Source organism: Coturnix japonica, chromosome 12, assembly GCF_001577835.2.
Source record: "Coturnix japonica isolate 7356 chromosome 12, Coturnix japonica 2.1, whole genome shotgun sequence".
NCBI classification, from domain to species: domain Eukaryota; kingdom Metazoa; phylum Chordata; class Aves; order Galliformes; family Phasianidae; genus Coturnix; species Coturnix japonica.
The window spans coordinates 10,737,701-10,764,139 of NC_029527.1; the positions used below are offsets into that span (position 1 = coordinate 10,737,701).

At 46.1% G+C, this 26,439-nt stretch overlaps 1 protein-coding gene across 18 annotated transcripts in view; it reads right to left on the reverse strand.

Moving 5' to 3' along the window:
- The window catches only part of CADPS (calcium dependent secretion activator), a 168,919-nt gene that overhangs the window by 107,938 nt on the left and 34,542 nt on the right, over positions 1-26,439 (reverse strand). For all 18 annotated transcript variants that reach the window (XM_015875155.1, XM_032447316.1, XM_015875147.1 and 15 more), the window contains exons 4-6: positions 8,892-8,972; positions 5,479-5,715; positions 3,693-3,814 (exon numbers count right to left, since the gene is read on the reverse strand). In XM_015875155.1, the coding sequence (XP_015730641.1) occupies positions 3,693-3,814; positions 5,479-5,715; positions 8,892-8,972 (440 nt within the window). The remainder of the gene's footprint in view (positions 1-3,692; positions 3,815-5,478; positions 5,716-8,891; positions 8,973-26,439) is intronic.

Consider the following 26,439-nt stretch of genomic DNA (forward strand, 5'->3'; position numbering starts at 1 on the left):
GGGTTTGGTGTGAGGACCCGAACAAGGGCAGCCTGTTAGGGCAGAGCTAAGCAACATACCCATCAGAGCACCCTGAAAGTCAACAGAAGAGCAGCATCTGGAGCAATGACAAGGATAATGCAGGGCATCTGTCTCCTGGCACAACATCAAAGGGAACAGAAGGGGCAGAGTCAGAGAAGTTTAAAAGTTCACCAAAGACACTGTTCAATGGAGACTGAGTTTCTGGAGAGAGCGCAAGGCTCAAGCCCTTGATTGTAATGAGCAACATAAGACCTGATGTGGACTCAGGTGAGAGTTGAGTCTCTTCACTCTAGTACTACCTTGTGCACATTCTCCAGCAATCAGCGGCTTACTGCTTTTAACCCAGATAGTTCATCTGAGCTCAGTGCAGGTACAAGCAATTTTCATTACTATAAACAAGGGGAGAATGAGACTCATTTCCACGATGAAGTATGTCCAGGTGGATATACAGTGTTTATTTACAAGGCACGCAGGATCTTGTTGTTCAGGTCTCCTTCCTTTCTTTTGTTTTGCTCACATCAAAGAACTGCAGTGTTATGAGAAGGTGAATCACTGGTACAGCCCATGAGCACTGCTACAGGCATAGGTCAACGTTCAAATACATCCCACAGCCTTTCTGCACACTGTAGGACAGGGATGCTGTCACTGGACCTTTTATGCTGTTCCCAGACTCGGTGGCCACCTTGTTCTCCAGACACATCAGAAAAGCAGCTCCTGGTAGGGCACCACTAGAGATGTGCAGAAGCCACTGCACCCTCTGAGTTTTGCAGAAAGCAGATATCAAGACAACTGGCAGGGAAATAAAACCCTCCAGGGCCTGCAAGAATACTGTTCTGGTGCAAAAAGCAATAAAATCCTGCCTGGACTGGGATTTGGGATATTATGTAGAGGCATTTGTGGGTTAGGGCACAACACAAAAGCTTTTTCTTACACAACTTATTAAAAGCACTACTAATAATACACTACAAGCCTGATCTGAAATAACCCTTGCTATTTCAGGTCTGCCTTTCTCTAGAGCTGTGCCATCCTCAGTACCCGTGCTGAGACAGATAATCCTTACATGAGGGGATTGTGCTTCAAATGTCAGGAATCCAACATGGAGCCTTAAGAAGAAAAAAGAAGAAGTATTTACCATCATCCTGAGAGCCAAACCCCTTGTACAGGACTGATCTGTCTGTTTGGTACATCCCGCTGCTCATCCTACCTCTTCCAGGCTCCACTAACAGGATTCAGGCACCAAAATCACTAGGAAGCTTCTGAACATCTGATTCTCAAAAACTGCTCACAGTTCAAAGAAATTCAATTTAATCTGAAAGAATACAGCCTCTTTTCAGAACTGTACTTTGTGTTAATCTACCCACAGATAATGAAGCTGCATTCCTATTTTTTGAGCATCTGAGATACAGATGATTTGGGATGTGTAAACTCCCCTGCTTCAATGCTCATGCATTGGTAGCACTGATGCTGAATATCCCCCGAAGTTGCCCCACATCACCCAGGCCATGCAGCACCCAGGGCAAAAACACAGAAATCTTCAGGTTTGGGGAACACGATGGGACTCCATGGGGTAGCTCAGCATGCTTTGCTTGACGATAAAATGTACATGAGCAGATGTGGTGTGAATGACCTCAGTGAAAATGATGCTGGCATCCAAGGGACACTTCAGAAGTCTATTTTGGCTCAGCACAGATCTTTTGTCTGCAACACAGCAGACAAAACACGCCAAGGACTTTTCTGAGCAGTTCCTATCACTGCGTGCATTACCAAAATACCTGAGGGCATTCAAGTCGTGTATTAAGCAAAATGACAAACATGTCACATCTGGTTCATTCCCTCTTTTCTTCTTGTCTAAAGAGGAGAAGGTAAGTGCAGTAAACTGCTTTCACTCAGCTTCAGTGTTCCCTGAGTAAGGAAGCAAGGTGAATGAACAATGTACTTCTTACACACAGAAGGAAAAAGGCAACATCTTCTGTGATGGCCTCTGGTTTCTGTGGAACGCTACCATACAGTCTTGCCTTGGGTGGCCTTTGGTTTTGGATGTAAGCCCCAGGGCCCTCAAGAAATGGAACTGCCAAGCCCTAAAAAGGTTTTTTCATACATATTGGCCCAAATGATGGACCAATGCGTAAGACTTCCAACCTGACTTGCACCTCTGTATGAACTCAGCACAGAGAGGATGAGGGTGATGGACTTATATAACCTGTACCATGCTGTAGCATTCAGTGTTGGCTGCATGTTCCTGAGGGCTGATGGCTTTCTGCCCAGACACTGTACATTTCATTACGATAAAAAGACCCATTCAATTAAAGAGCACACTCCTGCATCCCTTATTTCCAAAACAACACTTGTATAAACGGACCCATTGCTGACAGCAAGAAGGCTTGCATAAGGAAGGACAGATTATTTGAGCAAAAGCAGAATGAACGTACCAAGACAAAAGAGCACATGCAAACCAGCAAAAGTCTGATATTCAATATGGGGCGCAGTAATTTCATCCAGATAAAGCTCAAGTTTCCTCACTGAAGCAACAAGAAAACCTAAAATAGTGATAAATGCAGGTTCTTATGGAGATTTTCTTCCACATGCAGCTCTCCTACTTCCTTATCTGAAGCAGATTTTAATGCGTTTTGAGAAGTACACCAGGCTGCAGCACTTTCCCTGATTGGGAATATTGTGTTTAAATCACTTACTGCAGATTCGTATTCTTCTGGCACAGCACAGGATGCAAAGCATCAGCATTTTCTGTACCTCCATGGGAGGATGGCAGCTGATGAAAGATGTTAGCTGATACCTCCATAAGAGCACTGGTCCTGAACCATCTGCCCGCAGTGCTCATACATTTGCATGTGATGCAACTGCATGGTTTCAGCTGCTTACAAGCTTCCTTCCTTCCATGAGCTTTGAAAGCTCCTGGTGAAATGCCACTAGGGATTGATCCATCATAGGAAATGGGATATGGAGTCCGAGAGGGAACATCCCAACAACAGCCTTTCCTGCACCACCTGGCATCTCTGGAAGAGCTTTATTTCATCTTAGAAATTATATGAGGATGTGCATACAAAATGTCATTAAAGAGTGAAATCTCCGTGGTGATCAAGAGGAAAACAGTCTCAAAGCCACATGAAGGAAAATAAACCATTCATCGTGTTTTCCTTCCAAATTAACAAAGATTAGTTACTACTTGCAGGTTAATACAACATCTGGAGAAAACAGGAAAAGCAAAGCATAGGGCTGAGGTGGGGGTTGTTGAGTTTGGGTCAAAGAGAACAGAACAAAACTCTGACCTTGAATTTAACCTGAGCACTATGGCCTCAGACACAACTTTAACCAAGGGAGTTGAAGCCTTCCCCTCCTCTACTGTTCCACCACTGGCTGTGGCTGCTGTTTCCCTTCCTCAAAGGGTCGCCAAAACCCTGCCAGTAAGGATGAGATTATGTACCTATACCTGATGGCACCAGTTCAGACGGACACTCAGACAAGCACTTATTTAAGCACCTGCTTAACTCCAACCCTATTTAGCACAGTACTTACGTACAGGCACAAAGTTACATGCTACAAGGAGACATAAGCCTGTCATTAACACCCTTTTTTTTTTCCTCAGCCAGGGCTTATGTGCCATTATTAGTCACAGGGTGATGCTCTGCATACGTGAAAAGAAAAGCAAGACTCACGTTGGCTTAGATGCTTCAGCCTGGTCAGTCTGCAGTTTCTCACCACCTTCCACTTCCATGGTGCAGTACACGATGCGGTTGGGGGCCAACGACTTCAGACCCTGCACCTCCATGATGACGACCTGCAGGCAAAGGAAGGCAGTGTGAGAGGAGAACCTTCCCTCAGACCTCACTGTGGCTGCTGATCCCATGGGTCAGCCAGAGCTGGGGGCCTCACTGCTGCTGGGTGGGCAAGGAGCAGGGGCAATAGGGAGGCCTGCAAGGAGATTGGCAGGCCTGTCTTGGCTCCCCTCTGATGAGCAAGAGTTTGGTGTGCAGAGCAACAGACCTGCCACCTCCTGAAGTCAGTGCTTCACTCAGCTCCTGCTTCCCACTGGAAGGGTTCAGCTGGAGCAAAGCATTTTTGACATCCCATTGTAAGGATGAGTCTTTTCATAGCTATACACGTTACACGAGCTTCTCCGACAGAGAGGTCCAGGGCTTTGTGATAGTTCTCTGCTCCTCTGTACAGTAACACTCAGAAGTCAGGCTTTATTTGATGCTGCCACTGAAGGCACTGTCTCTGGGTCCTATTTTAAGAAAGACTGAACTGAATATTAGAGATGGATTCAGACCTCTAACCAGTTAAACTCTGAGACTCGACAGCCAGTACTGTACATTTTGCATTGGCACAGCATATCAAACAGGAGACTCCTTAGGGTGAGAAATAAACAGGAAACTACACAAAACCAGGATTTTCTTATTTTTCTGCAGCCTACATTTTTGACCCCATCCTGGTACTTGTTTTGACACTGTAACATAAACCCATTGACAATCAACATCTCTGTATTGGTGCATGTGAGATGCTGATAATTCCATGGAGTAAATGCTTCGCCTAGACCACAGATATGTTTGCACAGAACAATTAACTCAACTGAAAACAGCACTAGAGCAGCACTGCTTTCAGGACAGAGGCAGCCTATTTTGGAGGAAAGCGTGTGTCCCTGCAGCACCGTATAGACCAACAGCTCAACCCACAGCAGAAACTCAGAGCTCAACACAAAGCAAATGGCAAGCCAGCAAACTACAGTATTTCCACACAAACTGCACACCAATCTGCTGGGTACATTCAAACATCAGCAATTTTTAATGATTTTCCAAAGAGGAAGCAGGGCTTGCAGAGAAATAAAGTGGCACCTCTAACTGGCAATAATCAAACACTGACATTTACAGTGTGTTTCAGTACACTGAGAACTAGAACAGCCAACAAGGAACTCCTGTAGCATTATACACATAGAGCAGTCAGCCCAAAGTTCTGGTTTTTTCCCTTAGTGCTGCAGAAAACAAACTGTGCAGTAGCCAGGCTAGTGTGCGCATCTCAGGGGTACTGAAAAGCATAGAGGCCCAATCAATCCTTGCATTTATTGCAGTGGATTTAGAAACAATACAGGGAAATGGATTTTGGTTGGGGGTTGCTGCTGTGTAGTCAAAAACAAGCCTTATGAAGCAGTCAGAAAAACAGGCAGATTTCTGAGCCAGTAGGTAGACATCAACAGGAAATTTCAGACATTTATCTTTGACAGTTATTTCCAGCAAGATGATGAGAAACCAGAAAGGACAGTATGTGACTAGAGGCAAAGCTTCTGGTAACTCAGAGAGGAGCTGATCCTCATGGAGATCAGAAAACGACTCCTACTGATCTCCCTCCACCTCACTGTTAAGACTGAACTCTGCAGAAGTTGGCTGCTGAAATCTCTGTTCCACACAGTTTTGCAGGCTGCCTGCTGGAGCACAGCATCAAACTCACCTCCAGGGAGAATGACAACACAACATCTGACTTGGACAGCTGGTTCTCATTTTCTTCTCCCATGTCAATTATCGAGGTGTTATGACTACGCTTCAGCTTCTGCAGCTTGAACTCGGAGCCTCCTTTAGACACAGGCATGCTCTCTAAGTTGGCCATCAGGAGATTGACAGACGACTTCAGCTCCTCGATGTACATGTTTTCCATTTCTTTGGACACAAACTTGGGAAACTTGCGCTCCTTGGATTTAAAAACAGAAACAACAGAATGAATTGTGTTGATAATAATCAGCACTGGGAGAATCCCGCGGGAGCATCTGCAGAGAGGTGGGAACGCCCACCAACCAGATGACAAATTACAGCTTCCCCCTGTGTAATGCAGAGCCATTATCATTAGCTTCCCATAGAATTACTACTTGGTCCCTATCCAACATTGCTGTTTCTTGCATGCACTTGCACTTCATTTGTTTCCTGTCTGCAAATGGCTTCCCTCATACGTATTAACTCCCAACTGCAGAAACACCAGGTCAGTTCACGGCTGAACTTTGCAACCGACAGCAATTTACTAATGAGCAAACACTTGTGAGCCCTACCTGTGAGAGGGGCCCAGGGAGGCGAAACCAGCAACGCGTGGGCAGGACTGCTTGGACCCAACTGCAAGCAGGGGTAGGACACCCTCTTCACTACTTGTCAGGGCCAGTGTCTCCTGAGACAACCCTGATGCCAGCAGTTCTCTGCCTGTGGTTCCTGGGGACTTCACTGGGAGATCCCCTCATGCTGCCTGCTATTAACAAGACTATGAGAACTAATGTGACACTACGAGCAAAATGTGATGTTCTCCAGAGCACGCTCTCTACTCTGAACTGCTGCCCATGCTCCAGCTCTTGCAAGGACCCCTGATCTATGCCCTATACCTTCAGATATGTCTACCCACCCCCTGAATGCACTCAGGCTTTGAACATCTGTATGAGGTGTACAACAGCAAAGCAGCATCTGCAGTCAGAGAACGTGAAGCTGACATGCAAAGCATCTTCTCAGTGGCAATTCATAACATAATAAAAAGCAGTTTGTAAAACATACGCTGGAAAAGAAAACAAGGTCACGTTCATTCTACAAGACTGTCATAAGGCTGCTGGAAAAATACTGCACTCAACAGCCTACCCATTACAAGCATGGGTCACGGCTGCATTTACACTGCACAATCTTCTGTTTCAAGTCTCAATCTTGGGAAGCAATTCTCTCAAGTAAATTAGAGCTGGTGTAAGACAAACTACCTAATCAGTCTGTGTTACTGCATAGGCATTACGAAAGTTGCAAACCACCTCTAGAGAAAGAAAAGAACACACTGTGGCTTCAGATGTTGAGAACTGCTGCTGAAGCAACGATGCTCAAACAGGATTGCTTTTCCACCCTGCTGCTGCCACTCTCTCCAGGGACTCGACTTTGGTGCTGCCCCCCTAAAACCTCTTCACAAACACAGCAAAGCCTGAGACAGTCCACCACGTGTCACCAGCAGCTTCTTATAACAAGGCTAAAATCAGGCAGCTTGTTTCACTGCGATTGGGTGTGATGATGGAAATGCAGAGACGCAGCTGCAGTCCCAAGTTACCCAGCATGGTCCTGCAGCACCATGATATGAGGTCCTTTTAGAATCCACTGCCTCTGTTGCCTCTTACCTATAAATGTCCTCCTAATGAGGAGTTAACTTGCCTTTAGCAAAGTGTTGGTTCAATGAGCACCGCAAGTCTCCCTGTGCAGCAAAACTGTGTTAAAAGCAGCAAATTGGAGATAAAATTGGAAACACTGTCCTCTTACAGAATTGAATTGTGTGCCTACTCTGTGCTACAGGGAAAGCAGCCCTGCCCAGAAAGGAAGATACAGAGAAGGACTCAAAAGGTCATTTGGATGCCTCTAAAAGGCAGCATTCATGGGTGTGAAAGAACAAGCATTCCTGCAGACAGGTGCTGGTGGGATCTGACATTCAGGAGAGAAGGCCTCCAGCAGCCGTGCGAACGAGATTAAATATCAATACCTGCCAAATGGATAACAGGTAAGTCATGTTTACTGCTAATCTCCCTCCAAGCTGCACTGCTGTATTTGAAGGTTGAATTCTGCACTAGGAAATGTCAGCTTGTGTTTGGGACCTTGGTGTGACTGTCTCACACAGGTCCAGCAGTGGCACGGCTTGTTTGCAGTATCCTTGGGGGTGAGTGGAAAAGGCAAATTGTTGTTTGCAAAAATAGCTCGTGAAGCTGCAGCCTCTGCTGGCTGCTGCTGAGCTATGCACATGCCATAAAGAGAAAATGAAGCAACAAAACCAGACAGTCTCAATCTGCCTGGTACCCAGCGCCTGGCTACCCATCTCAGAGCAGCAGTGCACCACACAGGGGCGTACATCTCACTGCAAAGAAAAAACATTGTAGATTGTCCTGAAAATAAAATGGCAGAAGGCCAAGTGCTGAACAAAGGAAAGAAGCTGCAGCCAGTTTGCTCCTGGTATTACCTTTCTCACAAAGGCCTCAGCACTTGGGCACAGCTCCTTGTGCACACAGGGAGGGACACGGGTACCCAGCCTGAGCTAAGTCTCTCTGATTAGACCTTTACCATCTGATAATAGTTCCCAGATTATCAAGAAGCCAGACAGATCATTCCCAATGTCCTCAACCCCTTTAAGGCTTTATCTATGGCTCAGAGCATCCGATCAGAAGCAAAGATAAAATCTTGGCTGTGCTGATGTCAACAGGGTCCAGAATTTCTTTCCACAAGTGGTCAATCAGAGGCCAAATAAATCTGTACTGAGAGAGGTGTGATTTGCTCCTAGGGAGATGTTTCGTTACAGAAGGATCCCCAGGGCACTTTGCTGAGTGTGTCATTACAAAACCTGTTTTAAACTCCCACGTCTGCTGCCCTGGATGGCAGCAATGCCCACAGGGGTGCAATGCTGGCCTGCCTGTCTTCATGCCAAGTGTGAACATGTTTGAGACAGCAAATGTGCAGCATCCTTACTGAGGCAGAAGGTACCTACAGGCAGGGAACTGTGGCTCACAGCAGCCCAGTGTGCTGCACAAACACTGTAGGGCAATTCCTGGCTTCCTGTTACATGCTATATCTTACTGCCCAGCATGGAAATGTGAGGAGGGTTCAGATGTACATATACAGATCCAGCTGCTTCAGTTCAGGACATTTTCTTCCCCAGTTCTGAGGATTCATAATGCACCTAAATATTTTGAAAGCTCCTAAACCAACTCAACTCATTAGGGACACAATAGTTGCTTTCTTCATAGCTGAAGAACTGCTCATTTTTTACTGTGATTACTGGGAGGAGAAATCTGTGAGGGAAGTTCAAGGCTTGGGAAGAGCAACAAACTACTCGCACACTTATCAGTGCAGAAGATATGTAAAGTTGTGGTTTTTTACCTTGGCGATTTGCTCTGCCAGTTGAAGACGCCCATCCAACTCACGTCTGATCTGTGCTGCTTGCTCATCCGGGTTGTCCAGCTATATAAAACCAAACAAAAATGTTAAGGTTCAAAGTCAACCGATGCACAGCCTTCAGAAGCCATTCAGTTTTCCAGGGTGACCACTCAAAGTATGTGTATCATGTCCCCAAGAGGGACAAGAGCAGTGGAATGTGCTAACCCTGCGTTAGATGCCTGCACAGCCCCTGCACACAAGGTCCCCATCACCAAACAAACACCCTCCTGCTCCTGCTTGGCACCCAGAAACAGACTGCAGCCTTCACCTCACCATTTTGGTTCACTTTTGGTAAACATGACCCCACAGGGGAGGGCTGGCTCTCCCATCCACGTGCCCTCTTCTGGTTATTCTGGAATCCAAGGTTAGCCCCCACAAACCACTTTCTGAAAGCCTCAAGCCCATTGTTGCCCCTTTTTGAAATACAGCCTATAGACAGTGACCTCCCGATCTGTGCTTTAACCAGCCAGGGTTCAAGGACTGATCCCTCTGGCTACCAGCTGCTGTATGTTAGCTCTGCCATGACAGCCACACATAAATGAGGTTTATCTGCTGGTCTGGGGTTGCTTTCACCACCTCCCTGTGTTTTATCCTCCTCTAGAGACAAAGTGCTTTACAGAACATAGCAGGGCTGGTGCAGTGCAGTCTGGAAAGTTACAGCTGTGGCAATGACAAAAGTTTCAGTTCTCAGGCTGATGAGTTACGAGTAATTCTGTCAGAGCTTCCCAGGTGTGCTGAAAAGTCTTGCTTTACTCCCAAACCAGCATCTGCCCATGTAACCTGTGTCCTCTTGCAGACACGCTCACTCCTGCATGGAGGGAGCACTGTGAATGCAGGAGGATAGCTACAAATTGCTTCAGTGCAGATTTTCCAAAGAGATGACATTCATTATGGCTGAGATTGAGGGAAAATACATTTTTGATTAGGCTTTGAAAGCCTTTATTACAGCTTTAATTACACAAGAAAACGACATGGCTTAGGACCCTGATCCGAATTCCATGTTGCTTCAATGATCTCTGGCGTGGCCACCTCGGTTTCACCCACTGCAGCTGCACCAGTGCACCCTTCACAACATGCTGCTCTCACCTGTATATTCCTCATCCCCAAACCAGCATGGAGCCACAAAGTATCCCTCAGTAATTATCCCCCAAACAAAAGCATCGCGCTACTGATGCTCGTACATCAGTAATGTGATGAGCTGCTCAATTAAAGGGAGGAAATGCACAATTCCAGACTTCCACAGCTTTGCAGCTCTAAAAAAAGGGGGCATTACTTGAATTCCATCCGAGCTGCAGTAATTGAGGCTAATCATCACATCACCCAAAATAGCTCAGACGCCAAATTTAGAAACCAAGGATGCCTCTTTGGAGGAGAGATGTTTTGTGGTATGGTAACGAGCCAGCAAACTGTCTCACACTTTCTGCACTCTCTTGATTTTGCAGAGGTTTTGCAGTGATGCTACAGTTGATGTCATGGGGAGATCGGACCACAGGTTACTCCTCTTAGGAGGCAACAAACACCCACCAGCACCCTGCAGCAGCAGCTGGGTGGGCACTGCCCTCCTCCCCAGAGCTATGGGCTGCCAAGCTGGTAACCCAGACTTCAAGGAAACAAAGTGTATTTCCAGGCTATATTTTCAATGACTCTGCAAAACAGCCCCACAGCAAGAACTCGTCTGTTGGAAAGAGATGACAAAGAAGCTCACCGACAGCCTGCGACAGCCAGCAGAACATCTCCCACTTGTTGTGCAAGGAGCGGGGCGAGGCTGCAGTCTGTGAGTGCTCCCACAGCTCAGTCACTGCTTCTGCTGACATCAAAGCACACCGCGTGCGTTTTACACAGCCATAACACTGTAAAGGGCTATTAAGAGTGCGGTGCTGGTGCCCATAAAACATACTCTGCTCGTGAAACAAGGTACAGGGTGAACGTAATCCATGCTATCTAAGCAATATCAAACAGCCAAGGAAGGCAATGTAGACCCGAACGTCATTACAACCTGACTTCTTAACTAGAGAACGAGCTGTTTATCTCCTGCCATATGTATGCCCACTTTATATTCAAATATTTGACAGGCAAATACGTAAACGATATACAAAGCCAAGGAGCAAATGAATTAGTTTCGTTCTGCATTACAACTATGTTATGGGTATGCTATGAATAAAGCAAGGAAATAAATCATAAGGTTGCCCCAGTCAATTAAATGGGAAAAGCATTATAAATATCAGGACGTATATGATTTGTCATACGCGCTGGGCTTTTCTTCAGCAGCACACCACAAATAGATGACGTACATAATTTGCAATTCTCAACTGATCATTACCCAACTGCCTGCTGGTAAATTAGATGTTTTCATATGTCTGCCCGCATACAACATTACTTCTCTCTGCCTGCCCTGCAGAGATTATCAACGTCGGTGTAACAGTTGTTAAAGTAAAACAATAACAATAAAATAAAATGATGCAGATTTGATTTTGAGTGGAGCCCAAAATCTTCCAGAATCACAGCCTGTCTGTCACTGAAGGCATCGCGGGGTGAACGCCCACTTTAAACCACATGGTGACTGTTAACCGCGAGGAAAACATATTGCAAAAGACCTGGGTTTTTTTGCATATAAACTGCTAATTGTGAACACGTTTTAATGAGTGCTTATAATATGAAAGAAAAGAGGTTGAAGACCTTCATGATGGAGATGTGGCACTCCGGGACGTGGCTTAATGGCCATGGTGGGGATGGGCTGGGGTTAGATGTGGCGATCCCAGAGGTCCAACTTTAATGGTTCTATGACTCTGGGATGTGACTCTGAGCACGTGAAACAAACGTGCTGCAGAGCTTTGCCTTGTAGTATCCCAAGGGATGGCAGGTAGTCTCACTGCTCCTATCAAAGTGGAGGAGAAGGGAAGCAAACCAATCTAACCGAGCACTAAGATTTGCAGTGAGATGAACAAACTCCTCCCAGTCCACGCTGAAATCGTTTGCTTCCTCTGGGAAACACCTCCCTGCACAAACCGGGCTGAGCCCTGTGATTTTTAAAGGCACAGCCCTGCCTCACCTCCACTCACCCCAGAAAAAGCCAGGAGGGCATTAACAGCGTTAATGGAGACTTTACATTCCAGCGGTTTTAGAGCAAAGTGCTATATATTTAAAGCCCCTCTTAAGGCTTCAGTTTATCACAGCTTAAAGCCTAACAATTACGATCACAGCCATGGCTCCAAAAGCTGCCCTGCTCCCTCCTTTATCCATCCCTATACCCGGAGCCATTTCGCTGGTCTCTCCGCAGCACATAATGCTGCAGAGGAAAGGCTGAGCCTAGGGGACCTCAGCTCTGCCAGCAGCACGACCCAATGCCATCCAGAGCCGTGTTACCAAGTATTGATGGGGCTCTCCCCCCACAGACACATGCAATTTTAACACAACGCCGAATGCTTATAAACATTAAGGGAGCAGACCAACCTATCGCGCTTCCAGCACTTTGAAGCTCCTGCTACAAATAACTCTGTAGGACGCTACAAGGATGTGTAAGGACAGGAAGCGACACGCAGACACGAGGCGCAGCCATCAGCCTGGCATTTATAGCACGTCGCACCAGTGACAGGTATTGTCGGCATAATTGTCATCAGCCACAGGAGAGGAGCCAGAAACCACTGGGACCATTTAACAGCGTAACCCATCCCTGCCAGTCACTATTAATGCTAACATCCTCCCAGAAAGAGAAGCAAATGGCACCAAGTTGCGATGACTGGGGCTTGCTGAAGTGTACTCCCTCTGAAGAAGGTTGTACTGTGGCTATGAGCACAGCCATCCCCCTGCACCACACACTGCTGCAGAGCACGATGCAGCACTGGAAAACCACATTCTAAACATGCTGGCAATGCAGAGGCATGGGGATGTGCTTTGTGCCGCGTGAGGAATAAAGACACTTTGATTTCTAGGTTCCTTACCTTTGCTCTGTTGAACCCCAAGCAGCCACGACTTAGGAAGGAAGGTTACTGACACCAAGTGGCTGAACCTACGGTCCTCATAAAATAATGAACTAAAACCAGCTCAGTGGTTGCACCGATTTTCCAACACATTGATTTAATGAAATGCTTCTCCCATGACAGCACGTCAAACTCCTGGAAACCCACTGAACACTGGGCTGGCCAGTCAGCAACCCGACATGCAGCCAGATCACTGTGTCATGTACGGTTACTGGTGCCAAAAGCCACCAAGAGGAAGTCCCAGGGCTCCCATCGTTTGGCACGCTAGGAGCTATGTAGCTCAGCAAATGGTAGATTAGGTATTTCAAAGCAAACATGCTGGATGTGAAGGCTGAACAAGAACACAATATGGGTGACAATTTTGCAGCTTTGATGTAGGGCTTTAGGAGAGATCTTTGTCTAGGAAAGGGAGGTTTCGCTTTGTAATGCACAGTGAGAGAAAATGCTGAAAAATTCATAAGTCCCCTTCGATTAATAATTAATCAATCAGTCAAGGCTCACTAGTAACCGAGGTGTCTGGCACCATGGAGTGCTCCAGCTGAAGAACACATGGCCCCAAAGTGACTCACTGCATGGAGGCCCTCTGCTGCCTAACAGAAATCCACTGCTCTAGCAGATACAGTGACATGAACCAGGACAAACCCCACCTGGAACACAGTCCCAGTTGACCTGCAGCATCCTTTCCCATTAACAGTTCCAATAATTGAGGAAATATTCTTTTCCACCAGGGCTATGAAGCCCTCAGCTCAGCTGATACCTCACAACTAGACTGCAGGAGGTGCTGCAGGCTCCCTCCCTGCATGCAGGTGGGATGCTGTGTTCTCTGCTCAATTGGGAGTATGAGGGATGTTAAATTATCTTGTAGCTTACGTCACTAATACCCTGGGGAACATGCTAATCCTTTGTGGAGCAAATTGCAACCCAAAGCCTGCCAGCTGCCTTGGGATTTGAAATGAGAGAGGGAAAGGGACAATGTCCCAGGTGTTGCCCACCTCTTGGGTCAGCTTAGAAGGGGCTGGGCATCAGCACAGCCAGAACATGGATCTGAGCACATCTTCCTTCTTTTTCCAACTCATGAAGGGGCTGGGGCTTACTACAGGCCTGCATCCTATTTGGAAGGGCTCTGCAATGACTTGGTCTGCCCGACTCATCACTTTTACTGCTGAGAGGGTCACTTGATGCACACAGACAATCCCTTCTTTCAGGGACTGCAGCCAAAAAATAGATTGTCAGAAAGCAGCTGAGCCTCATTTACCCACTCCAGGCCAATGGATTAAAATGAAAGGGGATATTTTTGTGATGGGGCTTCTCTGAAACCCTCCGGATACACCAATCTAACAGCAAAGGGAATGCCTGCAGCTTGCTTGGGAAGGATGCTCCAGAAGGGTGCTCAGGCAGCAGCCTTGCTCCAACCTGTCCAAACCCTAACTGGCACACTGGGCCAGCTCCACAGATGTCAAATGATCTCTAGCCAGAAAGAAAGATATCTGAGGGCTGTGCCTTGCTCCTGCAGGAGAAGGATGACCCTCTAATACCACCTTCCCCTGTAGAAAAACCCTTCCCTGAAACCAGCAGCAAAGTTGCAAGAAATGTGTGATGAGGGGTTTCTTTTCAAATTGACCCTTGTACCCCTGACTGTTAACACGGACAGAAGAATACAGACACAGTTGCTGCCAAGGGGAGAGGCTTTTAAGACAGCACCAGCCTGCTGCAAGCTGTTTTAAGACTGATGTGATTTAACCCCAACACACCCCTGCACCTCTGTGCTACAGTGATGCTCCAGGCTACCTCTCCTCTGACTTCTTAAAACCACTTCTTTAACCCAAGAGAAGTGCTGAATGTTTCTAACACAGTATAAACTTCCATTAACCCAAGTAATGACAATCTGCATCTATTACTTTGCCAACATTTGCTCCCAGGGCACAATATTTTTGACCAGAAACAGTAGTAGAAACAAGATCTGAAGCAGGAGAGCTTCAGAGTTTCCAGCTGAAACCAATTCTCAAAAACTTTAGGAAAAGTTAAAAGAAATCCATCAACTCAGTGAAAAAAAATCCAATAACTCATTACATACTTGAGAATGGGAGAGGTTTAACGCTGGTTTAATTCTTGGCCAGGTTGTTTGGCAGTGTAAGTGCCACATGCCCAGATGGTTTAACACTGGGCAAAAGCTGGTCAGTGTGGGGTTTTTCTGTTGTTTGTAAATGTTATGGAACTCATTAAGCAATCCACCACGCAAGGTGACAAATTCTCTCCCCTTGCTGGAGCAGAGCCCTGCACCATTTGGCTCTTACACACACAAATCCTGACCTTCTGCAGGATGCCCATCATTTCCAAATTCCCAGGCATTTGCTAAGCAGCTGCAGATCAGTGCCTGCTCCCTTTATCCCAGCAAGCTCTTGTGTTACTCAATGAACCACCGCTGCTGTAAGGAAGCGAAGGGTCCTGGGGGGGAATTGATTTAAAACAGCACAAAGGATTTGCACCATTTGGTTAGGGCTGGTGCTTTCCCCTCTAAGAGAAATCTCATTTCACAGCTCATAAGCTTTGGGGCTGTGCTAGAAATGCGAGTGAAAATATACACTGGGATGTACCAGCTGCCCCTCCCTGCCTGAGTGCTGACTCCAATAGCAGAGCCAGAAGTCACTGCATTCCACAGCTGGTTGGGCTCTCACACTTCATGTACGCACACAACAGCCAGGCCCAAACCCTTCATCTAAATGCTGCCTTGTTGAGAAACGCTTACCCCATCAGCTGAGCGGGATTCCAACACGTTTTGGTGGAGCACAACATCTCTGCAAGCACACACATGGAGAAGTGTAGAGGTTCCTCATGCCCTCCTTCATGCTGGTGGCTCTTTAAGCAGGTGTCAGCCAGGCTCCTTGTGTGGAAAGGCTTTGAAAAGGGAAATTCCCCCCCCCAGCTATCTCAGTTCCTGACCCCTGTACCAGCAGACCTCGACCTCAGCTTTGCAAGGATGTGCTGTGCTGCAGGGCTGGGGAAGGCTGAGGCAAACAAACCCAGCATGCAGCTAGTGCAGAGATACCTACAGATTTATGAGTGCTGATAAAACAAAATACATGAAAAACAGAGGCAGAAAAACAGAGAGGGGGAAGAAAAAGCATCATCTGCCTTTGCAAACATTTATCAGGACATTAAAAATACCAAAGGGATGGGAAAATATTTCCACTCAAAAGGCATATCCTCCCAATCTGTCTCTAGAGAACTTCTGAACCCCACAAATCCCTCTGCAAGATCATCCATGAGAGGTGTACAACGCTGAAAGGGCTTAAAAACTAAGCTGTCCAGAATCTCTTGACCTCTGAGCACGCCTTAATACTCACTGCTTATGTGTTGCGTAAGGATGCTTTTAGGCCTGCCTGGGGCAAATGCTGAGCTACCGCACCATGAAAGAAATCGGAGCTCCAAATCAGGAGTCAGAGCTCATGCAGCCCAAGGTAGACTGCCATGCATAGTCTGCTTGTGTTTCTTTATAGCTTATCATCTCCAAATCAAATAATATGAAGGAAATAATCTAGATTTCTGACACGTGACAATAAAGCACTACTGTTCAGTTCCAAATATTTTGTTATAGGTAGAATTATCTGCGATTAACTCATTGCAAACTACAAGGAATAAAGATCTGTGTATTCTCAGATCCCAATCCCTTGATTAGAATCTTAATTAACAGTAAATACAATGTCCACATCACTCAAAATGGGCTTTAGCCTCCACAGTCAGAAGCAAAGCTGCAGCACATTGTCACTCTGTGGGGTTATGAGTGACACAGTAAGGATGTGGGAACACCTCCAGAGGTGTCTGTGTAACCTGTAAGGTCAGGTTAAGAACCTCACATAAGAATTCACACCACCTTAATAAGCTTCACCTAACAGGCTAATAAAAAGGTCAGTTCTTTGCCCTAACATGTTGTGCTATTCATTATAAGACTTCAGAGAAAATTATATCTGAGGGAAATTCCTGTTTTTAAATGGAAGGAACGCTGTTAGCCATGCAATAATCTCTGATTTATCACTGTATTTTGGAAAAGCCACCTCTCTTTAAAATAATTAGCATTCATCTGATGGCCTCCCTCCAGCTCCACCACGGCACAAGGCCTTGGTTCCTGGTCCATCAGCAAGAGACTGCGAGATAAGGAGGGCTGGGGCTGCTCCTGCCTGACAGCACCAACCTTGTGTCTGGCGTAATAGAAAATATTAACTCCTGCTGCAAATATTTATACGAAGTGAGATGTAATTAAGTGATCTGCAATTGAAAATTAGCCACCTAAAAATTCAGCCGTGCAGACGGTGTTAAATTATAACTGCAGTTACCGCAAGCTAATTCAAATAGAGATAATACAGTAGCAACAGCAAATGGCAGTCGATCACATCCCATCATTAACACCCTTCTCCACAGGGAAAACCAGCAGGTGAAGCTCCTGAGCTGCTCTGCAGCACTGGGGCTGTGGGGCTGGGACAGTGCCACATCTCTGCTGTTGTTGAACACCACAAGGGACAGTGACTGCACCACCCCCTGAGCAGCCCATGCCAATGCATCATCAACCTTTCTGAGAAGAAGCTTCTCCAAATACCCAACCTGAACCTCCCCTGGTGCAACTTCAGCCTGTTGCCTCTTGTGGCTGAGAGCTGGTTTTCACACTGTTAAGCTAACTGTGCTTTGTAACCCAAAAACCCCCACAGCTCCCAAAGCCACTGGTTGCTCAGTACCTTCTTCATCACACATCCTGGGTTTACAGAGCATTGCCACCCCAAATGACACACCTCTGCAGACAGAGGAAGCCTTACCAGACCTGCTCCTCACCTGAGAGAGCTTCTTGAACAAAAGATGGATTGATTTAGGGAGGGAACATGAGCTGGGTTATGTGTCAGGCCTCACTGTAACTCTTCCAGGTATCTCATCTGCAAGGAGCTCTCTGACCTCCTGCTTTTTGAGGAAATGCTGCTTACTCTGAGCTACATTCAGCACGGTGTGACCTCCTTCCTTTGAAAATGTTACCAGGGCAGGAGGCTTTTGCTTACAGAGTTAAGGAAAATATATTAGATGCTGACAGTACAGCATTACATTCTCTGCTGCTATTGAAGTCTCCTGACGCTTTCTGAACAGCAGTGCATTGCAAAAACCAGGTGAAAATCTCCTCCCTGAACACATCTCATCTGGATTCCATCCTCCGCCTTCTCCTTTAAGCTCCCGTGGAGGGCAATGCACTTCACATGCAGGAAGGACACATAAGGGAGTGCAGAATATGCAGCTGGAATCTGGATGCAGAGTGCAAATGTGCCCGCTGATCTGCAGCATTCGTGCCGCCCATCTCCAATGGCAGCCTCAGCTCTCCTCAGAAAGAGAAAAAAATCACCGACGAAGAGATCAAAGGGAAGAGAAACGCTTGGAGCACCCTCACAGGATTCGGTGCTTTTTGCATTTTGCACTGCAACCATGTCAAAGCTGTGCTGCTATAGTCAACCTGTTCCTTCAAATGAAGGGACCAGCAGATGCTACAGGCTATAAAACTGTGGCGTCGTGCACAAACGGAACCTACATCTCACATCCCCTTCCTTCGCTTCTCTCTATTAATCAAGTTGCTTGCTAAAGCAGATTTATGGAAACCAAGGGGCTGCAGCCAGCACCCAGGGCATAGAAAGAAATATTGAGCGCATGCAACCATCCACGGGGTCAGATTGCTCTCCTTGCTGCATCTCCATGCTGAAAAGCAGCTTCGTCTGTGTCCTTCTCTCCCTCCAGCTGCAGCTATGGGGAGAAACAACAGAAAAAAGCACCCCTGAGGGGACTGCATCCCAAACACTGCGAGATGTTGAGAATGGTGGAGTGAGAGAACCCCACTGGGAGAGGCACAGGGACCTGCCTTATGCTTTGCAGGTGCAAAGGAACGAACTGCAGACCATGCCACAGCCCTAGGTGGAAGCAAAGGGAATAACTGAATCATTCTGCTTGCAGGCTGAGCAAAACCCAAAAACGCCCCCACCTCCTCAAAATGCATTCATTTTCAGACAGTTTTCCTTACTATATTTTCTGTGATCTATCTATATATACACACATATATATATTTCATTCTGTTTCTAAAACGTTTAGACCTGTCCCCAGTTTTTCTTTTTTAAGCTTGAGAGTGGAGATGAAGCATTCCTGAAACAATTCAGCTGATTCCTTGAGTACCTCCAAAGCACTTAATTCATCCCAGATTTGCATGAGCTGCTACAAAGCAGCTGCTCCCTGCATCTTAATGTTTAAGGATATGGGGGCCAGGCTTGGCCACAGCTTACAAAAAGCTTTGTTGCAGCCCTGCACACAGCTGAGATGGCCTCCCCAAGACACAGCACCGCAGAACTGCTCAGGTGCAGGCTGCTGGCTGCTCTCTTGCCTGCACAATGACACACGCTAGGAACATGTGTAGTCTGGACTAGATTTCCCATCTAGTCCAAAACATATAACAAATAACTATTTGCACAGCACAAACCTCGTAACTTCTGCTTCTGTGCAGAATCCGTAACAAGTTCCATCTGGCAAAGCAGTATCCTCTCCTGCATAACGCCCATTAAACAGCCTGTGGTTGCTACATAAAGGCTGTATCTTGCAATCGAACTTGAGCTTATCTGCTACAAAAACACATGGCGTGTGCTTCAGGAAACAGATACACGGCGGCAACCTTTGTTCCTCCAGCACTGCCTGCCCAGGAGCACAGCTGGTACCTGCCCACCTGCACCCTGCAGGATGTCCCTGTGCTTGTATATGCATAGTTCCAGGCTGCTATAAGCCTTGAGCCATTTCCCCAGGCAAGCTAAGCTGTCTTCTTGCCTTTCCACACGACTCTTAAACCTTTTCATTACACTTCTATAGCACAGATCTCATGTTCTGATGTAGTAGAGGTCTTTTCTACCACATTATAGATAGACAACACGCCCCTCAGTGTTACCTAGGGAGCCCATGCTGGGGGCAGGCCGACTCAGATCTAACAGTCTGTCCCTATTGACTTCCAGTTACATCTGACTTAATGCCATTTACACCTTTTCCAGCAGGGCATCATCTGACCCCATTTTTTCCTCTGCTCACCAGCACTTCCTGCAAGCTGCAGCCTCCAGTCTGCAAAGCACTAACCCAGACAGAAAGCGTTTCGTTATTAATGATTCTTATGAACTCTCTGCCTTTGAAAAGCAGCGAATTTACTTCTGATCCATGTCTGGCATCCAGTAATTTCATGCAACAGTGGAGAGAGCTCCCGTTCTGCTGTGCACATTGGTGCAGCATGGAGCCATGCTCCCCTGCCCTTGCATCCCACACTGCTCTGACTCTGCCCAACCACAATAAGACACAATCTGAGGGATGCAGCTGGAAGGTCCCTTCCAACCCAAGTCATTCTGTGATTCCCCAGACCACTAACTGGAATGCTACAGCCTCACAGTGGGCCACACTCTGACATGACAAACTCAATGTTTTTGCTGGTATGTTTGGGAGAAAAAAAATAGATATTTGACATTGCTTATATTTTTAGACTTACGAGGGATGAAACTGCAACCACCATTATGATAAGAAAGTTGAATGATCCCAATTATCCCTTTGAACGTATCTTTGCCTCTTTTCATCCGCACAAATAAAATTTCTACCAGCTGCCAGGCACTCTCAGCTGTTTTGCAGTCTCTATACGTAACTGCAGAACAGATTGACCAGGCAACGACCCTGAACAACTGCCTACGTTAAGTGGCAATAAAGAAGACCAGGAGTTGCAGGGCTGACAACAGAGAAGCCCAGAAAGGGGCAGGGCTGTGTGCTGGATGGGCTCCAGCAGCACCTATGGGAGAGCCCCAAAGCATCCATCATTATCCTCCACTTTTGAGGACCATGCTGTCAGTGGGGGCTCCCCAAAGGAAGCTGTTGTAGCAGCCTCAAAGAAACCATGCAGGTTTCTTTGTATTACCTCCTTCTAATACTGCAGATGTTAATGGGAGCAGGTGCTGCTGTACACTTGCAAGCCATCGCCATAATTTATTACAGATCCTTGATAGCACATAACTTATTATTTATAGCATCCTGCTCTTCGCTAATCTAACCTGTGTTATCCCTTCCAGCTTCATTCACCCCAAGCAGATCCAAAACAAGCTGCTTCCCTTGACCCGACAGCCACTCTCCTCCACAAAGTTATTTTGGAATCATTTAGGCAGTGGCAGTCACAGCTCTTTCAGCTAATTTACCCTCAATTGCTATTTAACCATCTGAGCACAACCGTTCCCAGCCAAAATCTACTGTGAGGGAGGAAAAGGCCAATTGAAGAGAAAATACACGAGCAGAAAGGTGAATGAAGAACTGAGCTGGAAAACGATGGAAACGGCTATTTTCTGTATTTCTGAGAATTTGGGTATGCACAGAGAGGGAAGAGACTCCAAGCCATAAGGAGACAGCAGGGACAGTGATGAAGAAGAGTTGCTGATAAGCTCCATGTGAAAGAAACAAAGAAGGTTGGGTTTTAAAACCATTTTAGAACAAAACAAAACGGTGTGGTTGGCCAACGATGTTCTCGTCAGACATAACAGGCCTCACCAATTTAATTAATGTGCCAATAACTTCACCATGTAACTGCATCTTGGTTTCATGGCTATTTTTATCAGCTCAGTTCTCAGCTCTGCACACTGGCACATAAGACTCCTGGAAGTCAAGCACATGCCTGCAGTTATTTCACCAGTGTTACACAACACCAGCTCGGCAGCAAACCAGCAGAAATATCAGCAGGACAAATGACTGGTGTTAAGAACAAGTAAGAGACCGTTTAATTACTCTGCTATTACAATGTTATACTTCAAACCGCCCACAAGACTTTCTCATTGCCTTCTCTGAACTTAGCAAGGTGACTAATGAAGCTACTTAGGTTTAAAAACCTTCCACAAAAGCCAATGGCTCAGGGTCAGGTATAGAGCCCTGTTGCAAGGCAAAGCTCACTTCTTTACTGTAACTCAGAAGCAAATGTCCACAGTACCCAGATCTACAGCATCCATGTCACGGGCAAAGTACACAGGTCCCCTAAGTCCAACCTAATGCTGGCTGCTTAACCCCTAGAGCTGCATGCATCTCTCTAAACTTCTGTGTTGTGTGAACATCAGCTCAATATTACCTTTAATATCAAAATACTCTTTGGAAAGCAATGTTGTTATGCCATCATACCCTCATTGAAACAAAGGGATGCGACTGCTTTCTCCCTTTTGTTGCTGACTGCAACGGCTTTTATACAAAGGCTACATAAATGAATGATGAAGATGATGGTGCCATCACTATGTACCTCCCAGATTCTTATTGCCATGTTTTCCAGAGGTAAAAGAACTGGGCAAACGCTACAAGACACAAAGACCCATGATCAATCACACCTGCCAAGAGACATCACTTCCTCATTACACGGCGAAGAATCTTTGATTGAGGCCTGCAGTTTTATAGGACATTATCAGAGCTGCCTTTTAAACACACGAGAGGCCGTATTTTAATGTCTTGCATTGAATTCCCCATTGAGCTTGCGCTCTAATTTCTCACAAAACGAGCAGGATCAGATGATCCAGAAAAACACAGGATATTGAATACGAAAACTCAACACTGAAAGAGCAGTAAAGAACAGCTTATGTAAGCTGCATTCCCTGTAGGTAGGGATATTGACACTGAGCATTTGAAACACAGGAAATCTACTTTGTTGTTAACTTCCCCATTTGTAGCCAGTTTGGTGGGAACAAATATGTGTCTGTTTAGGCATCTGTCTGAAGAAATCCTTGACCTCTCATATACCTACTCTCTATTTTTATTTTGGTCCCTTTTAAGATGCAGACTAGATGATTAACCTAGTGGTGTTCTGTATTCATGCGGTGCTTTCTAAGGCCAGATCCATCCGATTTCCAAAGTACTTTTGAATTCAAAGGACACTGTCTATCACTTCCCAAGCTGTGGCATGAAATGTTTGTCATGTAGCACAGCAACACCTGAAGAATGAAATGCAGAGAGTGGAGGAAAGGACTGGTGAATAACTTTTTGGTTTTAAATAATTCTCTTTTCTGCAATACTGAACACCATATGGGTTGCAAAGGGGAAGAGGAAGCCTTGGAGAAACCATTTCTTTCAGAAATGAAGATTAGAGAAAACTCAGTAAAACATTAATAAGGAACTTTCAAAATATTCACTTAGTAGATGATGTGTGTCACAAGGATGATCGCTCTATTTCAGACAATGAAAAGAAAGAGAAGTGCGAGGCATTAGGCTGCAGCAGCTCAGAGACAAGCAGCGCTGATGCTCAGATAAGATATTCCTGGTGGGAATAAAGACCATGGAGTTCTGGCACCAGCCTCCAGCAGAGCCACAAAGAGTCACTGCTACACATCACTGCTGCCCACGTGAAAGGCATTGAGAGTCCCCTAGGAAAGCGACAGGATTTCTGTGATAAAATACACATGTGAGGACTGAAAGAGCTGTAACGCACTAAGATTTTCATGGGGAATTCAAATTAAAGACCTATGAGCAAAATTAAATTCTAGCCTCTGCATTGTTTTTCTAGTTAGAAGGAAGAGAGAGGCCTTAACGTAGTGCAGGGTCATGCACCAGTTATGTCTTATTAAGTATTCCAGCCTTCCTCAAGTTAAGCATCCCATATGGGTTCTTTTGCAGTTAGCAGTTAGTTGCTTAAAGAGAGAGAGGTCTGGATAACACCCCTTCTGTCTCTGAAGGCCTCCTGGGCTGATTGACAGGAACACGTACTGCAGGGAACAAATGCTGCTGAAATAAAAAACAAGCTTGCTTTCTCAGAAGGGGGCCAATGGGGTCATTTCTTTGTCACGTCTTCTGCTCGCCATCTCTGGCTGAGAGAAAGACAAAGAGGAGGGGTGGCATTTTCCTTTCCTAATAAGAAAACAAGGCATGTTGAGGAACTGCTTCTTACTTCTGATGGCTTCTATTGAGTTCAAAGCCAGAACAGTGAGGGAGGCCTGAAATAAAGGTGGTATTTTGAGAGATGAGTCCCACCTCCAGGAACCAGGCCACGTGATAGCCCAACTCAACATCCTCCTGCCGCTTTGCCCTGGGCAGACCTAATGTGTGTTGTGAGGACATGGAATGGCAACGTGTGCCATGAGATCAATAGGGCTGTCAGTGCAAAGAGGTTCCCCTGAACTCAGCAACTTCTCCATTTGCTCCCCAACTTTTCACCAGTAGTTTTCTCTCTGCAAACACAAAGGGAAACACCTTTGCAATGTCTATTTTGTGCCATCCCAAATCTCCTCTCCAATGAAATGCTTTCAAGTTACATTTCCCTTATATTGTCACATCTAATGATGCTCAAGAACTTTTCCTATTTCTCTAGCTTCTGCAAAACCCTCCCCAGTGCCTCAGCCTCTCCCTCTGTACAGCTGTAACAGGGAACATCCACCTTCCTGCCCTTGCACGGGCTCTGATCTGCTCCTGGGCGCTGGAAGCTGCCAGGCACCAGCACAGGCAGAAGGCACTGGCACAGCTCTCCCAATTAAATATCTGAGGACAAAAGTGCTGCCCTTTCCAGAGCCCTCTGCCAGCCTGCAAGTGTCAGCATCAACAGATCAGCTCACAACTCAGTCCTTAGGATTTTTTTCCCCAACTGGTCCTACTAGTTGTCAGGAATGGGTTGCTCAGCTTAGTCTTTCCCAAATGCAAGGTGGTGGCAAGGAATCAGAATGGTATTAATAAACGTCCATTTGAAATGAGGCTCCTGATTCGATGAAAGAAAGTCAGTCTGGCTAAGAAGCAGGAAAGTCATGCCAACAAATAGATTGTTGGTGAAAGAAGAGAATTAGCAGTCCCTAAATAGAGAGGTTAAGGTAGACTGAAAATGTCAAGTCATTGATATTTCATAAGGTAACTACGGTTATTTTATGCATTCCTTTGCTGCATGAATGCAGTTGATGAGAAGTATTCATGGGGCCAATTGAAACTAAAATAAAACTGAAGAGATATCTCAATGGTAATCAGTCCACAAAGACAACAAAGAACATTCTGCTGACATCACACCACAGTAAAAACCTCACTAAATAGGAGAATTAAAAAACCACTATCACAAAAGGATGAACATCTTGAAAATCACCCTCACTTCAGCCCTAATGTACCTGCAGGGATCAATAATGCTGAGTAGGACAGATCTGGTGTGATGCATGAAGCTGTCCACGTGGCCCTCTGGATAAAGCACAACTGTTTGAGATTGGATTTGTATGAGCTGTTGGAAATGCAGAGGGATGCTGCAGCCCCTCAATGCTGCCCATTGACAGTGTCAGTAACGGGCTGTGTATGTCAGTCCTCCCTGCTGCAGCTTGAGATAATTTGTGTGTTTCTTCCATTAGATCAGCAAGCTCTTGGTCACACCTGCCTTACTGGCTGAGGTCACCAGTCAATGGGATGATGGGAGAGGGCATTAGGGAGATCCAAAGGGATATGGGACAGGAAATGGTAAAGATGCCCACTTATGACAAACAACCATGTGCCCCATTAAGCAAACAAAAAAGAACTTTGGCTTGAACGAACCCTGTGGGTTTCTGCAGCAAATCAGGAATTAAACCAATCCCCAGAACCACACAGTGAAGTGATTCCCAGCAGCCAAAACACTTTATGCACCAAAAGAGAGCAGAAATGAGAGGCTGACTTTCCATTCTTGAGCCTGTCTGGAAACTGAAACCTGCCCCTGCCCCTTGAATAACTCACTACAGCAAGACACCAGTGATTGCTGACCTTTTGGTGGAACAAATGACATCTGGCTTTGCTGCAGAGAGCATCCACACCCATCTGCCAAGGGGTGGCATGGGAAAGACTCAGCACAGAAGACTTCTCCAGTCCCATAAATATCTCTGGTGAGCATCAGAAGCAAGTGAATGTTTTCACTATTGTTGCATGATGTTATAATTTCCCTGCTAAACACCTGCTCTATGGATGTACCCTAGTCTGGTTTCTGTAAAGGGGCTGTAATACCAAAAGATGTCCATAGTGGGGCCAGAACTTGAAGTTCCCAGTGTACAAAAACATACATCCCAACTGGCAGCTAACAGGGTTAAAACACCCTCTGATTAAATGAAAGCATCTTTAATTAGTTTAATTGACCATGCCTCAGCCAAGACCATCTGCTCAGCAGCATTTGCCTTCTCTTCGCAGGAGCGATTGATCAGCCATAGCTGGAGAATACAGCATTAGGCTGCATCAGATTTATTTTGTTTAATAGAAGAGCTAATTTGCTTTAAATTTAATTACAGGGGCCAAGATTGCTCTCTCAGTCCATAACAGCACAGAACATGGGCTGACCCTACTGCTAACAAACCCACACAGGCGTCCATACACATCCTGCACAAACCCAACGCCCAGTGCTGCACAGACTGCCCTGACACAGACTGACTGATGCATTTTCCTCCCCAGAACACAGCAGCAATGTGACACACCAGGCCAGCAGCACTGCCCTCTGCCACCACATCTCTCCATTACCGGCCTTACCCCCACCTCCTCCCTCCCATGCA